Source organism: Canis lupus, chromosome 18 (genome assembly GCF_003254725.2).
Source record: "Canis lupus dingo isolate Sandy chromosome 18, ASM325472v2, whole genome shotgun sequence".
In the NCBI taxonomy this organism is placed as follows: Eukaryota; Metazoa; Chordata; class Mammalia; order Carnivora; family Canidae; genus Canis; species Canis lupus.
The window spans coordinates 50213085-50229644 of NC_064260.1; the positions used below are offsets into that span (position 1 = coordinate 50213085).

A 16560-nucleotide genomic window follows, 5' to 3' on the forward strand; every position below is an offset into this window, starting at 1 on the left:
AAATCAAAATATATATATATATTTTAAGATTTTATTCATTCATTCATTGAGAGACACACAGAAAGAGAGGCAGAGACAGGCAGAGAGAGAAGCAGGCTCTATGCAGGGAGCCTTACTGGACTCGATCCCAGGACCCCAGGATCATGCCCTGGGCTGACGGCAGGCACTAAACCACTGAGCCACCCAGAGATCCCCACCCAAATTATATTCTTACCTTTGTATAAAACCATGGTATTCTCTCTTAGCCAATGGCACTACCTATCAACCTAGGACTCAAAACAAGAACCTGCGAGTTATCCTCCTCTTCCAGAACATCTGATGAGATCACCAAGTCCTATCAACTCTTTGCCAAAAAACTTGATTCAGTCTAGCCTCCACCTCTACTCTTGGTACCAAACCTCTAGTTATCATTTCTTTCCGAACTATTAGATTCTTATTTCATTCCCTTACCTCTGCAATTCTTCCTTCACCAGTCTATCCTCCACAACACCCTCCAACAGTGAAGTTTCTAAAACAGAAATATGATCGGGGGGCTTGGGTGGTACAGTTAAGTGTCTGACCCTTGGTTTCAGCTCAGATCATAATCTCAGAGTCATGAGACTGAGCCCTACATCAGGCTCCACACTCAAAGTCTGCATTAGACTCTCTCTCCATCTCCTTTTGCCCTTCCTCACGACTCACTCACTTGTTCTGTCTCTAAAAAATAAGAAATATGATCAAGCCTCCCCCATGTTTACACTTCTTTTAATGTCTCCCCATTACCAACTGCACAAAGTATATACAACTTTACATGACTGACTCTTCACCTCTCCGATTCCCTACCATTCTTATGTTCCAGTAACATTCAACTTCTGGCAATGCTGTTTTGAACTTGTAACGCTTGTTTCAAACATATTTGCCTCTGGACTTGCTGGTTCCTCTTCTTTGAATTTCTTCCTCAGTCATTCCCTCCTTTCTCTTGCTTCTGTACTTTGTACCTTCTAAATTTCATTTATCAGAGTATAGCATAATTATTTGTTTATATGGCTCTTATCAGACTATGAGAACAGGGTACAAGACAACTCATTTCTGTATACCCAGTACATTCTTTAAACACTGAAAGTACGCCTGAGAAGGTTTGTTGAATAAATAAATGAGCACAAAACCAAAAGAACAAAACTTCTGAGCTTATGATAATTCTTACAGTTTTGACAACCACACTAAGAAATAGTTAAAAGATAGAAAAAATGTGGAGAAAGGCAATTATAATAATTAAAAAAAAAGAAGTAACTTCCATTTAAGGAAAGACTAAAAAAAATAGGCTTCTTCAATTTACAAAGTCTGAGATGTGTTATAACTAATGGTACAGAAATTGTAAATGGAACAAATGATACTGTTTACTAAATCCTGCAAGCATTTAACCAGGCAGCAACACTGTATCTTAAAAGGAGTTCTTTTCAGAAATTCCATTTCTAAAAGATTCCCTCTATTTAACAAAGTAAATTTAGACTCAAGGTATTAAGCCAAAACAACAATGGTCTAAGTGGGCCACATCTGAAGCACTTAGCATGGTGCCAAGCACAAAATATACATCTGAGATAAGCTATTATATGGATCCTATCAGTAAAGTATACAACTCCCTTTACAGGAAGTCAAGGAATACCAACAATAAGCACTTTTCAGTCCACAATAACTTGTTGCAGGTAACACTGAGGCAAACATTTACTGCTAAGAAAGCTTCTTGGTAATCACTATATTATATACCTGAAACTAATTTAATGCTGTATGTTAGCTTTGCAAGAACTAAAGTAAATAAAATTAGGGCAGCCCGGGTGGCTTAGCGGTTTAGCGCTGCCTTCAGCCCAGGGCCTGATCCTGGAGACCCGGGATCGAGTCCATGTCGGGCTCCCTGCATGGAGCCTGCTTCTCCCTCTGCCTGTGCCTCTGCCTCCCACCCCCACCCCCCCCCCACCCCCCGGGTCTCTCATGAATAAATAAAATATTTTTTAAAAATAAATAAATAAGCTCCTTGGCAAAGGAGGTAAAAAAAAAAAAAAAAGTATGTATACCTGCTACTGCAAAAAAGCAACCTCTACTTTTTGATATGTCTAATTCTGCCATACCATTCTTTCAAGTCTGTCTCATAAAAGCCTGTACTTTAGCATTCCCTTCCTTTAACCACTCATCATGGAGAAGTTTCCACGGAAAATGAAGAAAAAAAAGCAGGTGTGTGTGTGTGTTAGGTGCACACATACAGATATAAATAAACACACATGTACATATTTTGTTTTGTGCAAGTGGCATTAAGCAGCAGTCTTCAAATACTTCTGAACTGACTGCCTCTGATTCAAACACTTTGGCTATACAGCTATGATCAGTAGTTTAGAAAAATGTCCACACGTTCAACTAGAAGGAAACACATGAAGAAAAGCTTTAAAAATAATTTTAAGGCAGCCCCGGTGGTGCAGCGGTTTGGTGCCGCCTTCAGCCCGGGGTGTGATCCTGGAGACCCAGGATCGAGTCCCACATCGGGCTCCTTGCATGGAGCCTGCTTCTCCCTCTGCCTGTGTCTCTGCCTCTCTCTCTCTCTCTCTCTGAATAAATAAATTTAACAAATCTTAAAAAAAAAAATAACTTTAAGCTCTGAAGTTTAAATTAAGGTAGTTAACTTAATTTTTTTTTTGAACACACAGAAAATAGACTGCTAAAATAATTCCAGTGGTTCCCAAACTTTATCATCTACCAGAATCACCTGGTGGGCTTGTTGAGCTCAGATTCCTAGGTTCACTCCCAGTTTCTGATTCAGTAAGTTTGGAGCTGGACCTGAGACTATGCAATGCTAACAAGCTCCCAGATGATGTGGTCATCTTTGAAAACAACTAGTTTAGGGATGTCTGGGTGGCTCAGTGGTTGAGCATCTGCATTAGGCTCAGGACATGATCCTGGAGTTCCCGGATTGAGTCCCCCCATATCGGGTTCCCTGCAGGGAGCCTGCTTCTCCCTCGGCCTGTGTCTCTGCCTCTCTCTCTCTGTATCTCTCATGAATAAGTAAAAAAAAAAAATCTTAAAAAAAAAAAAAAAAGAAGAAAGAAAAGAAAAAGAAAAAGAAAACAACCAGTTTAAACTATTAGAATTGAGAAAGACCTGCAGATGAATAAAATAAAGCTTGGAGAGTCTTTCTGATTACCAATCTAAGGTTCTTTCCATTGTTAGCGTTCAATTTTTATGTTCTACAAATTTATGTATTTTAGAAAGTGCACAACACATTTTGTTCAATTCAACACTTTTCTGAACACTTAAATTAAGACATGATCCTTGTCTTAAAGATGTCTACTCCAGCTGGATGGAAAGAGACTCATGGTCAAATAATTTTAACACATGACTGGTCCTACAACAGAAATGCATACAAAGTGCCTCAGGAATGTAACTGAGGAGAACTCAAGAGAAGAATATCTATGGGCTTGAAGAACAATTAGGAGCTTACTGAGAAGACAGAATGGGGTTGGAGGGAGAGCATTTTAGAGATGCACATTCACAGAAAAAAAAAAAAATTCATCTGTACCTACTATGGGCCAGACACTATACCAAGCATGGGGATAAAACAGTGAGAAAAGGCATCGTAGCAGCCTATAATGATACTTACAATCTGAAAGGGAAACAGACAATCAAACAATTCAAGTAAATATAGAGTTGCAATTTTGACAGGTGTTATGCATAAGAAATATTTTATACTACAGAGAATTTATAACTGGAAGATCCGGTCAAGAAAATGCTTCCCTAAGAAAAGGGTCTGGAAAATGGTACCTTACCATTCTATATACCATGTTCAAACCTTTGCACATAGAGTGTTTGTAGACACTATTCTGTTAAGTGGACATTTTGTCTCCTGAAGGTTCAAAGGAGGAATCTTGGTAGGCTACTACTCAACCTGGCAAAAGGACTTTCAATTAACTTCCTCACAATGCCTAGCAGCAACAAATACTCATGCCTATTATCCAGGAAACCCATTTCCCAATATCAACAGGGGAACCAAACTAATTATGAAAGTAGCCCAGTGAACATAGTATAAGAGACACAGACACTTGGGTGGCTCAGTGGCTGAGCATCTGCCTTTGGCTCAGGTTGTGATCCCAGGGTCCTGGGATCAAGTCCCACAGTGGGATCCCTATGGGGAGGCTGCTTCTCCCTCTGCCTATGTCTCTGCTTCTCTCATAAATAAATAAATAAATAAATAAATAAATAAATAAATAAATAAATAAATAAAATATTAAAAAAAAAAAAAAGCAAGGGTAACTAGATGGTCTCAAGAAATAAGTAGCTTGTTTCTCCTTCCTCTAATGACCAGAACAACATATGGCAAATTTTTGTTCCTTGGCTTCCCTTCTCTTTGGTTCTATTCTAGACATTCTTCTAATAACTGTCAGCACTCAACCTCAGAATATAGTAGATTAATTTTACTATACTTTGTCTTCATGAAAAGTTAACCAACCAGCAATGTGAGTCTCAATGACGTAAACAATATTATGCTATGTGTGTGCCAGGGAAGTCCTGCCTTGTCCTCATGGAGCATATAATATAGACATAATTAAACTTTCTATCTGTATCCAGTTAGACACCGTAAGAGGTAAGGAAGAAAAATTATGAGGATTTAGGAAAGAAGTTTCCTTCAATACACAGGACTAAGGAAAAAATATTGCAAATAGGGTTTAGAAGATGAGAACTATGGTAGGGACAAGGAGACAACACAAGTGTGTGGAAAAAAACAAGAAGGTAGCTTGGTTTGGCTGGAACATACATGAATTAAGAGTACCTAATAAGACTGTAGTAGTCAATTGGGGCCTGAATATCAGGCTAAGAAGTTTGTGCCTACAATGGCAAAACCCTTCAATTTAACCAAGCACTTATAAACAATTTCCAAAAATTAAGTTTTATTTTCACTAATCCACACATGAAAAATTAAAGTTCATAGAAGACCTGGCTGGCTCAGTCAATAAAACATACAGGACTCCTGATCTCCAGGTTTTAAGTTCGAGCCCCATGTTAGGGGTAAAGTTAAGGTAATAAAATTTTTTAAAGTGTCAAAAAAAATTAAGTTCATCAAAGTTAAGCTTAATAAACTGAAATTCAAAGCCAGGTACCATGAACCAAAGTCCAGTGTCCATTCCACACCACTGACTTTACAGAATTTACAGAGGATAAGAACATGATCAGAACCTGAGAAACATGGGGATCCCTCGGTGGCTCAGTGGTTTAGCGCCTGCCTTCGGCCCAGGGCATGATCCTGGGGTCCAGGTCCCAGGATCAAGTCTCGCATCGGGTCCCTGCGTGGAGCCTGCTTCTCTCTCTGCCTCGTGTGTGTGTGTGTGTGTGTGTGTGTGTGTGTGTGTCTGTGTGTATATCTATCTCTCATGAATAAATAAAATCTTAAAAAAAAAAAAAAAGAACCTGAGAAACACAACATTAAGAAACAATGGTAAAGATACCCACCCTCCCCCCAAAAAAAATCCAAGGAAGAGGTGACTACAATAGTCTAGACTAAGAGTCCAAACTGTTGGAGTGGCAGTGTAAACTACATAAAGATGAATATGAGAAATCCATCAGATAATAGCTACTGGTTAAATATGAAGAATAACATAGGAAAGAATAATAGATGATAGCACCATTAACAAAAAAATACAGTGGTCTCTTCCATCTTAAAATATAACAAAAACATGAGAGAACCTTCTCTGGATCCAGCACTTTAACTTGTAACTATGACCTGCTCCCCTTCTCTCTTCACAGCCAAACTTCTCTACACTTCTCTTCATTCACTGTCTCTATTTAACCTCACATTTATTTTGAAGAATGTCTTCTGCTCCAAATTGCCACCGAAACTCCAGTTTAAAATCACCTCTATGTTGCCAAATCCAATGAAAATCTCCATCTTCAATATACTCAGCCTCTGGGTAGCATCCGTATCAGCTGACTATACCCTTCCTCTTTTTTTAACACCATCAGTATGAAATGTTTAAGAATACCACCTGGAACTGGACAAACCTGGGCTCAAAAACCAATAACCAAAAAAATAAAATAAAATAAAATAACCAACCAACCAACCAAACAAAAAAAACCAATAACCTCTCCAGTTGTTATCTGATGGTCTTGGACAAATTATATAGCTCCATCTTATGGAGCTTTCCTGATCTATAAAACTGAGATAATAAAAGCACCTACTTCATAGTTACAAGCATTAAATGAGTAAAAATGTATTAACACTTAACACAGTGCTTGATAAAGAGTAAGCATCACAATCCTCTGGCTTCTAAGATACCACTACTCTCCTGATTTTCCTCATACCCCCTGGCCCTCCTTCACTCCCTTTGTAAGCTACTGTATGTCTACCCAACTTTATTTATGCACATGTATGCCAACAAGACACAGGTGTATGCCAAAAAGCCATTCCTGTGGCCCAGAACCATAGCCCGTTACCTATTCAACAGTTCTAGAGATACCTCACATCCAATCTGACCAAACCTGCTCAAAAGTGAGCTTTATGCTCATCCCCTCAATCTCCAGACCTGCTTTTCCTCAGTGTGCCCTATCTCAATAAAAGGACATCACAAGTCATTCACATGAGAAAACCTTGAGAGTCATGCTTACATGAACCCCCTTAAAGTCACCCTCCCACACATCCAAGGAACCAATCCTGTGATTCTGTTTTCTAAATACTTTTCAAACCCTCCCTAATACCACTATCTGTATTCTCAACCATATTTCCTTTGTATCTTACCTAAACCACTGCGATAGCCTCCTAATTGGCATCACCAAATCCATTCTCTCTCCCTCCCTGATCCTTTCTTTATACTGCAGCTGTTATTAGTCCACGCATATTACTCCTCTGCTAAACATGTGCCTTCCCACTGTCTTCAGAATAAAGCCCTACTTGACCTGACTCCTGACTACCTTGTCAAGATTTTAACTCTCTCCTGTACTTATTTCTCAGCAGTTTCACTAGCCTTTTTGGTGGTTGGTAGATTCTTCCAATAGGTCAGATTCCTTCCAACCACATATGCTAATCATTTCCTTTTTGCCTCGTTATCTCTTACTCATTCTTTAGGTCTTAGTTTTAAAAACTTTCTCAGAGAAAATGTTCTCTGATGCCTCCTCCCCACTCCTGAAGTTTAGATTAGGTCACTCTATCATATATTCTCACTGCAGCCTATATTTACTTTTGTAGTCCTTTGCGTAACTATAATTGACATTACTAAAAGAACTATTTAATTACTAACTTCCCCACCAAACTGGAAGGTTCACAACAGAGGGACCATGCCTGCCTTGCTCATTACTGTATCCCAAGATCTTTGCATGGTGTCTGACACTAAATTAAGTACTTATAATATTTTCTCATTCATACCACAGGGCTTTGCATTTGCTGGTCCCTCTACCTAGAGCTCTGCTGACCTAGATCTGGTCCCCTAAGCATTCAAACTTTACAAGAATGACTCCTCATCACTCAGGTCTCAGTCACAAAATGCCATCTTCTTAGGGAGCCTTTAGTGACCATCCAATCTCAAAGAGTGATCCTCAACCTAAGTAGAGATGACTCTTGAACAACATCGATTTGAATTGCATGGGCTATCTTACATGCAGATATTTTTCAATAAATACAGTACTATAAATGTATTTTCTTTTCCTTATGGTTTTCTCAACATTTTTTCTCTAATTTACTTCATTATAAGAATATATAATTTATATAATATACAAAATATATGTTTGTTGACTTTGTAGTGTTATGGAATGCTTCTAGTCAAAATAGGCTATTAGTACTTAAGGTTGTGGGGAGTCAAAAGTTACATGTGGATTTTCAACTGTGCAGAGAAGGTCAAGGCCCCTAGCCCCTGCTTATTCAAGGGTCAATTGTATATCATCGCCCTCTTAATTTCTTTCAGCACTACTTGAAACCACAGTATTTGGAAATTCTGAAAAAGTAAGGCCCAAGCAAAGTAGCTGCCACAGTGTAAGCACTGAACAAACATTTATGCGAATGAATCTCCTGAATGAGAAAAGATTACCTGGGGAACACCAAAGTTCATCAGTAAAACATATACAAACTGTCCTCCAACAAAGTTGAAAAAGAGGCAATATAGCTTAGAAGCCTTGGGAGCCAGACTGCCTGCTTTGAATTCTGACTCTTCTTAACTGGATAACCTCAGACAAGTTACTTAATTGCACTATGCCTCAGTTTCCAAACTAGAAAATGGGAATCATAGGACCTATGTCAAAGGGTTGCTGAGGTTAGTCAATATGTATAAAGTGCAAGTACGAGGCACATGGTATACATTCAGTTAATGTTTGCTATTATCCATCAGAGTAGGCTTTTTCCTACCTTGTTTCAAATATACAGTGTGTGTTGGGCAGCCCTGGTGGCTCAGAGGTTTAGTGCCGCCTTCAGCCCAGGGTGGGATCCTGGAGACCCGGGATCCCATGTCAGCTCCCTGCATGGAGCCTGCTTCTCCCTCTGCCTGTGCCTTTGCCTCTCTCTGTCTCTCTCATGAATAAGTAAATAAAATCTTAATACACACACACACACACACACACATATATATATACAGGGTGACTTTTTTTTTATCTTATTCACCCAAAAAGGCTCACCATTTTTTTGTTAATTCACCACATGACTCCAAGGGCATCTTTCAGACAGATTAAGATATGTGGATGCCACATCTGGAGTTGTAGCACCATCCTCAAGTTCTGGTAACCCTCCGGAATTATGATGATCAGAAGATATAATCAACAGAGAAGTACACTGGAAACTATAAAAGTACTATAAATCATCACTATATTTATGAATCTACATTCTCTTGAGGTCACTGTCAGAAGCAAGAGTGTGTTAGCTAGATTACTGCCCTGAGAGGACAGAGTTCCTAACTTCTGTGATCCAAGGATATAAAGAGATGGATTAAAGTTGAGGCTACATTAAATTCACAGAGGGCCACAACCAGCTCATGAAGCGCTCTCTTAAGAATAATCATAGGAGGGGCACCTGGGTGGCTCAGTGGTTGAGCATCTGCCTTTGGCTCAGGTCGTGTTCCCAGCGTCCTGGGATTGAGTCCCCACATCAGGCTCCCTGAAAGGAGCCTGCTTCTGCCTATGCCTCTGCCTCTCTCCCTAAGTCTCTCATTAATAAATAAAACCTTAAAAAAAAAAAAAAAAAAAAGAGAGAATGATCATAGGACAGGGGTACCTGGGTGGCTCAGTAGGTTAAGTGTCTGCCTTCAGGTCAGGTTATGCATGATCTCAGTGTTCTGGGCTCCTGTTTAGTGGTGAGTCTGCTTCTCTCTCTCCCTCTGTGAGCTCTCTCTCTCTCTCTCTCAAATAAATAAATAAAAATATTTTAAAAACATGATCATAGGGTATCGAGCTACAGGGCAATTCATTATATTCCAATATTTGCTCACATCAATACCACAACTTTTATCTCATTTTTCTATCTGTGAGAGAGAGTATCAAAAGGAAGTTTCTTGTTCTAACTTAATTATTGATCTCAATACAGTGAATACTTACTTTGGTTATCCAAGTAAGTTGACCTTAGGATAAGTTAAAAGGAGTAATAAATCTGCACTTGGGTTGAGGATTTTCCATAACCATTTAGTTTTGTGAAAATTTGACAGCAACAAAAAACCCTTTATGCTTACTTTGGGCAAAGCCCTGGGAAATGGAATCTGAGAGCACATTTGAGATGTTCTGTATTAGACTTAAAACTCTAAAATTAAAAACAAACAAAAAACTTTAAGATTAACAGCAGAAAATCAGGATGGAAACATACACAGAACCTATCTACGGAGTCTATCTACCTATCTTCTTTTAAGATTTTACCCATTTATTTGACACAGAGAGAGCACAAGCAGGGGGAGCAGCAGAGTAAGAGGGAGAAGCAGACTTCCCACTGAGCAGAGAGCCTGATACAGGGCTCCATCCCAGGGCCCTGGGATCATGACCTAAGCCAAAGGCAGAAGCTTAACCAACTGAGCCACTCAGCACCTCTGGGTATTTCTTTTTAAACAGGGATTTTGGGACAGCTGAGTAGTTCAGTGGTTAAGTGTCTATGCCTTTGGCTCAGGGCGTGATCCTGGAGTCCAAGGATCAAGTCCCACATCAGGCTCCCTGCATGGAGCCTGCTTCTCCTCTGCCCATGTCTCTGCCTCTCTCTCTGTGTCTCTCATGAATGAATAAATAAAATCTTTTTTTTTTTTAATAAATAAACAGGGATTTTCAATCTCATACAGTGGACTTTTTTTTCCCCCAGTGGACATTTTTGACTCAGTAACTCCCGGCTAGGGGATCCCTGGATGGTTCAGTGGTTTGGTGCCTGCCTGCCTTCGGCCCAGGGCATGGTCCTGGAGTCCTGGGATCGAGTCCCATGTCGGGCTCCCTGCATGGAACCTACTTCTCTCTCTGCCTATGTCTCTGCCTGTCTCGGTCTCTCATGAATAAATAAATAAATAATCTTTTTAAAAATAAATAAATAAATAATTCTTGGCTTTGGGGGGTTGACCTGTTTGGTATTCTAATTAGGATACCTTCAGTAGCATCCTTAGCCTCTACTCACTAGAATACCAGTAGTACTCTCCTACTCTGACAATCAAACATGTCTCCATATATTGCCAAATATCCCAAGGGGGTCCCTGCTGAGAACCCCTGCTTTAAGAATCTGTTCCACTTTCTTAAAACATCCACCCGATGTTCTCTCCACTCCCTTTCAAAAATCCCTCCTGATCTTTCTGATAATCCAGACTTAATCCTAAAGTCCACCTTAATTCTTCATTTGCCTCCAAAATCCTCAGAAATCACTAAGTAGAACTCCTTCCATGACAGGTCAGTTCTCTTGTTCAAAACAGCTGGTGATAAAGTGGATACTGGACTCAACACTCATGATCCTCAATAGAGCACTCTTTTCCATCATAACATGCTGCTATCCATCAGTCACCAAGTTCTGTCAGTCCTGCACTTTTCCTTCCTTTCCATTTCAACTAACTATACCCCAGAACAGTGGCTCTCAAACTTCTGCATGTATCGAAATCACCTGGCTTGTTGCAACGCAGATTGCTGGGCCCAACTTCCAGAGTTTCTGATTTAGTAAATACAGGGCAGGGTCCCCCAAATGTGCATTTCTAACATGTTCCCAGGTACCCAGATAATACTAACACTGCTGGAGAGGGAACCACACTTCAAGAACCACTGCCCTAGAGATCAGGTACCTAATTACCTTAAGAGATAACTTATTTCAGTATTCTTTGAGCACATGCCTGACCTGAAGCTGTAAAAATATTACTCCTAAAACACCGATTGGATCAAATTACTATTTGATTAAAAACAAACCATAATTTCCAATGGCTATTTTCAATACCTGACCTTCATAATTGTTTAAAATGTGTTCCCAACATTATCAACAGTGCCTCCCAAAATAAATCTTCTACTTTAGTCCTATGAATCTAACGGTCATCCTCAGAATAGGCCTTATAAGCATCCCATTCCATAATAAAACTTATGCTGTCTTTACCTCCTACAAGGCCACCCTCTTCCCTCCTCTTCTCTACCTACCTGAAGGAGGCCTTCACCACTGTATTTGCCAAAACCACTCGCTTGGTCACTATCTGCTGCCTTTTATCTTTATGGTTTAAGTTTTTACCAAGTACTCACAGATAGAGAAAACCCCCAAGAACCTAAAATTTAAAACAGAAAACAATGATATGAGTGACATGCATAAATAAAAAGCTTGACATATACACAAACTGCACAAATACTGCTGTTTTACTAGATCAAGTGATAAGTTCAAAGTTCACAAAAAGAATGTGCCACCTTTTTCTAAACATGATGAAACACTGGCTGTCAGATATTTGTAGCTATATCATTTAGGATGTTAAGCAGACATCCATAAGGGAAGAAATTTTAGAAGTAGCAAAAAAAGCCTCAAAAAAAGAGAAAGGACTCAGCCTGCAAATTCCTACAACAGGAGTGAGTATCATTTGTTTTCTGTATGAAATAACACAAGAAACACGGGGTTAAAGGTCTGGTTCCACTCCTTAACAACTCTGTGATTTCCGGCAAGTCACAGGCTAAAAGTTCCGTTTCCATAATAAAAAAAAATTAAAGTTTAAAATTATACCATCTAATTTATAGGCCAGTTTTGGGCATTAAATAAAGTAATGTGTATTAAAGAACCTACCCTAGTACCTGGCACATAAATACTTACTGAATTCTAACATTTGTTGATGCAAAAGCACAATGCAACAACATAGCATCATTTCAAAAATGAAATTACACAGAGTAAATTAATGAGACCTAGTCAAGAATGTCCATTTATCAAGAAGAAAAAAAATTTTTTTTAAGATTTTGTTTATTTATTTTAGCGAGTGGGGACGGACAGACTGGGGGGGGGGGGGGGGGGCAAGCCAATTCCGTGCTGATGTCACAACCCAGAGCTGAAACCAGGAGTCAGCCACTTAACCAACGGAGCCACTCAGGCACCCCAAGAAAAATATTTTAAAGGACATAAAATAATGGCATGTCTCTCTATATGGTATACAGTAAATACATCAATTCTTTGGCTTACTGGCCAAAACTAGGGCTTGAGAATAACACAAACACCATCACTTTCAACTTTACAACTTTAAGATTGTCTAAAAGGCACCAAAAATCTTGAAACAGAAGATTTAGGACAGGATTAGAAGTAGAACTTAAAATTCAGACTGAGTTTTTGAAGTTAACTAGACTTTTTTTCATTTGTTTTAATGGCCCAGATAATGTGTTCATCTGGCATGTGTGCTAAGCATACTTTTTTTTTTTTTTTGTCATAGCTTAAAGCTTCTGGTTTTGTCTATACTGTAAAACCTAATACCCAGATATTTTGCTCATCCCTAGATACCATACTCTTCTCCATTCCAGTGGCTTATTGCTAACTCTCAAGAAAACTGGTAGCAAAGAAAAGTATTTATCAGGGCTTTCAACAATATCAACAGATACTTGTCATGCACTTTGTGTTGTAGACTGAATACTTTCTCTTTTTTTGAGGCTACTGAGCACTTTCTATGTGTCAGACACTATTTGAAGCATCCAGCCATATACCATAAACAAAACGAAGTCCCAACTCTCAAGGAGCTTACACTCCAATGGAGAGATACATACAAACAAAACAAACAAGTATGATAATAATTAGTGCTCAGCAAAATAAAACAAGAGAGAATGATAGGACTTAAATACAGATCTCATTATGGGCCCCCAAAATGTAGCTTATTGTGAAAGATTTATGCATAATAAAGAATTAGCTCCCTCATTATCTGCATTTTGAATCACCCAAAAACGGGCAACAAGTTTTTCCTACATCATCAGGAAGGAGGCTACAACACTCAGAACAGTGTAACTCCTCACTATCACAGATTGAAGGTTAAGTCTCATGAAATAATTATAAATAAGCAAATTCAACAATTTAGACCATTTATACTTTTTTCCCAGTTGTTAACAATATGACACTTTCATGCTAGGGGAAAAATGGCTTAAAATAGGATTTTATTTTGCCTAGTCCATTCCTGGTCAGAAAGACCTTATTGAGAGTGAGGTCATTCAGAGTGGGACTGTCTGTAAAAGGAATAATCTGGTAATTGCTGAATCTGCGAAGACAATTTTTAAGGGTAACCCCAAAGAATGGTAAGAACATCATTAGGGCTTCAGTGCACCTAGTTTCTTACAAAAGATAAATGACTTAGCTATTTCAAAGAAAATCATATGTAAGGAATATTAACAATATTGAACATCCAGTAGTGTAACAACATCCTTTAGAAAATCTCTTAATCTCATCATCAAGATTGACAAGCAAACTGAATTCTCAAGAAAATCAACATCTCTTCCTTCAGAGAACACTACTAGACTTAGGTGAATTCAAAAGAAAAAGTACTCAAGTTATATAAATTCTTTTACCCTGAAGTATATTGTCTTCATTTTCTTTTACATTGATTTAGTTGTCCATTTGTTTCTACAATTGCCTTTGGCAGGAGCTAATAAATTTTTTCCATACTAAATGTAATGATATGTACAATATGTTATACACACAAGTTAAGGGACATATCATAACGTATCATGTTAAAATATATAACAAAGGTCATCTTTTCCAATAAAAATTTTTTTTAAATCCCAGGTTAAAACAGTATTACATAGCATAGAAATGTTTATGTAAGCATTTAGATACATGTTATTTTGTCCTTGATTTCTATGCAATAAGGATTACTCAGGATTGGTATGATTTCAAAAACCTAAAAGATTATCAATTATAACTGCTAAGGATTTAACATTTTAGATGAAGAAACTGTAAGCTATTGTGAACATTCCCTACAAATAAACACAAATGGACAGAAATAAACATCTAAAACTACTCTAATTGTCTAACTCCTGAAATCAAATGAAGAAAAAAAGAAGATCTATCTTTAGTATTTGTCAACATTTCTCAATAAGGTCCTCCATCTAAATTTACTAGAAAGACTGAAATAAATCATCTTTACCTCAGGACAACCAAATAACACCCATCACTGAAACTGAAGCTTCTATCCCTCTTATGTAAATACCCTTTTTAGGTATATCAACTTGCCTTAGAGATCTGCCTTTGTTCTAGGAACCTATACATAAAACTACGAACCTTTGCATTAAAAAATAAAACAAAACTATGTCTTGCTTAAGAATAGTCAAACATTGTTCATTTCACATGCTGCAAAACAAGCATTCTAATTCCATAAAGCAGAGCTTACATCCCAAATCTCCATATATACACCATCTTCAAAGGTACAATTCTCTTCTCTATGTAATAGTAAATGGGTTAGCACAAGGCAAGCCAATTTTTTTAACTAGCTATTTCTGACTTTAAAAAATGACTTGTCACAAAGATGATATAAACATAACAAAATTTACCAAATTTAGCCTGTGCACTTGAAATAGCTATGTCAGTAAGAAGCATTAAAATGACTTAATCAATTTTAATAGTATTCTTACTAGTAAGAATACAACTTTTTTTTTCTTAAAATTAGTAAAATGTCATGAATACAAAAAACTTCATTCCAAAATAAGTCTGGACTCAGGCTTTTAATACTGGTACTGTTCTATCTCGGGAGGTAATTTTGGAGGTATATCAAAGAGAGATGACCATTTCGGTATTGTCCCCTAAAACAACATGAAAGTAACATTTAGTAATGCTACAATCAATATACTACATAATTAATTCAATTTGACAAATATATATTGCATGAAACCACACAAATTTTAATCACTAAGCCAAGTAAGTAAACCTGTCATTTGTGTTTTTCAAACTTTAAATTCTATGGCCAATAACTACAAAAGTAAATTCTACACTTTGACCTACTTTAAAGACAAACACAGTGTTAAAAAAAGTAGTTAACTACTATAAAAATTAGCCATTATGGTAGTCTTAAAATTCCTCAAATGACATCTAACTTAATCAATGAAATATGAAGACTCACTACAGAGACATTAAAAGTTTGGTAGGCAAACTTGTCACTCAAATGAGCTGCCAATATGCTCTCATATCAAAAGTTATGTTATAGAAGAAATTTACACTTCAGATTTGATTTTGTCATGTAATCTTAGAGAGGAAAACAAACATCACTCGCCCTAAATTTCAGAATTATTACCCAAAATTCTAAGTTACGGAAAGATCCCTCCAAATATCTAATGCACTTTCTAATACAACACTGCCAAAACAGCACATGAACCAAAAGAAAAAAATATGCTAGATATGCAAAGGATTAATATGTGCAACAGGCAGGACTTTACAAAAAAAGAAAAATCTTACCAGGATAAAAGTTACAGATTCTTTGGATCTCCTTACCACTATCTCCCTACCTTGTTAAAAAATGTGAACTTCTAGCTGACTGAAAGGCTCTTCCTTTGAAAGACTGGATCCCAAGATCCAAGATCCCTCAGGTATCTATGTAACAGCTCAACAATTCTACAAGCCTGACATGATAAAAATGATTCCCCACATAGCTGGGAATAACCACCTGGGAAGAGAATTTTGCAGCATCCTCTTTCTTCTATGTTCCCAAAGTTTATTTTATTTTTATTTTTATTATTTTTTTAAGATTTTATTTATTTATTCATGAGAGACACAGAGAGAGAGAGAGAGAGAGAGAGAGAGAGGCAGAGACACAGGCAGAGGGAGAAGCAGGCTCCACGCAGCCTGACATGGGACTCGATCCCAAGTCTCCAGGATCACACCCCGGGGGCCAAAGGCAGTGCTAAACTGCTGAGCCACTTGGGCTGCCCTATGTTCCCAAAGTTTAATTTAACAAATGTCAAAACAAAAATAAATCCTAAGCATACAAAATTTCACTACTGACATACATAGTTTCTTAAAGTTAAAGAACTGTAGTTTATTTCTCAAAGAACTATATCCTCAATACATACATTGGGAGATGAGGCAAATCTCTGAAATAAGGCTTGCCAGAACATATGCCTACTGGATATACTTGCCAATGCACTCCACACCTTTCTAACAGTCATGTTTTCAAAAAGTAGCCTTTTCTCAAAAAGAGCAGAGAT

General features: G+C 37.9%; 1 protein-coding gene across 11 annotated transcripts in view; it reads right to left on the minus strand.

Annotated features, from left to right (window-relative positions):
- Positions 1–16560, minus strand: part of KDM2A (lysine demethylase 2A) — a 151215-nt gene that overhangs the window by 94667 nt on the left and 39988 nt on the right. The window contains exons 2-3 of one of the 11 annotated variants that reach the window (XM_049096844.1): positions 11560–11681; positions 9654–9721 (exon numbers count right to left, since the gene is read on the minus strand). The exons of 6 other annotated variants lie outside the window; for them this stretch is intronic. In XM_049096844.1, coding sequence (XP_048952801.1) covers positions 9654–9692 — 39 coding nt within the window. In that variant the 5' untranslated portion in view covers positions 9693–9721; positions 11560–11681. Of the gene's footprint in view, positions 1–8610; positions 8760–9202; positions 9329–9653; positions 9722–11559; positions 11682–16560 lie in introns of those variants that run through there. 4 more of the 11 variants (XM_035701599.2, XM_025446225.3, XM_025446226.3 and 1 more) reach the window with 4 other exon arrangements.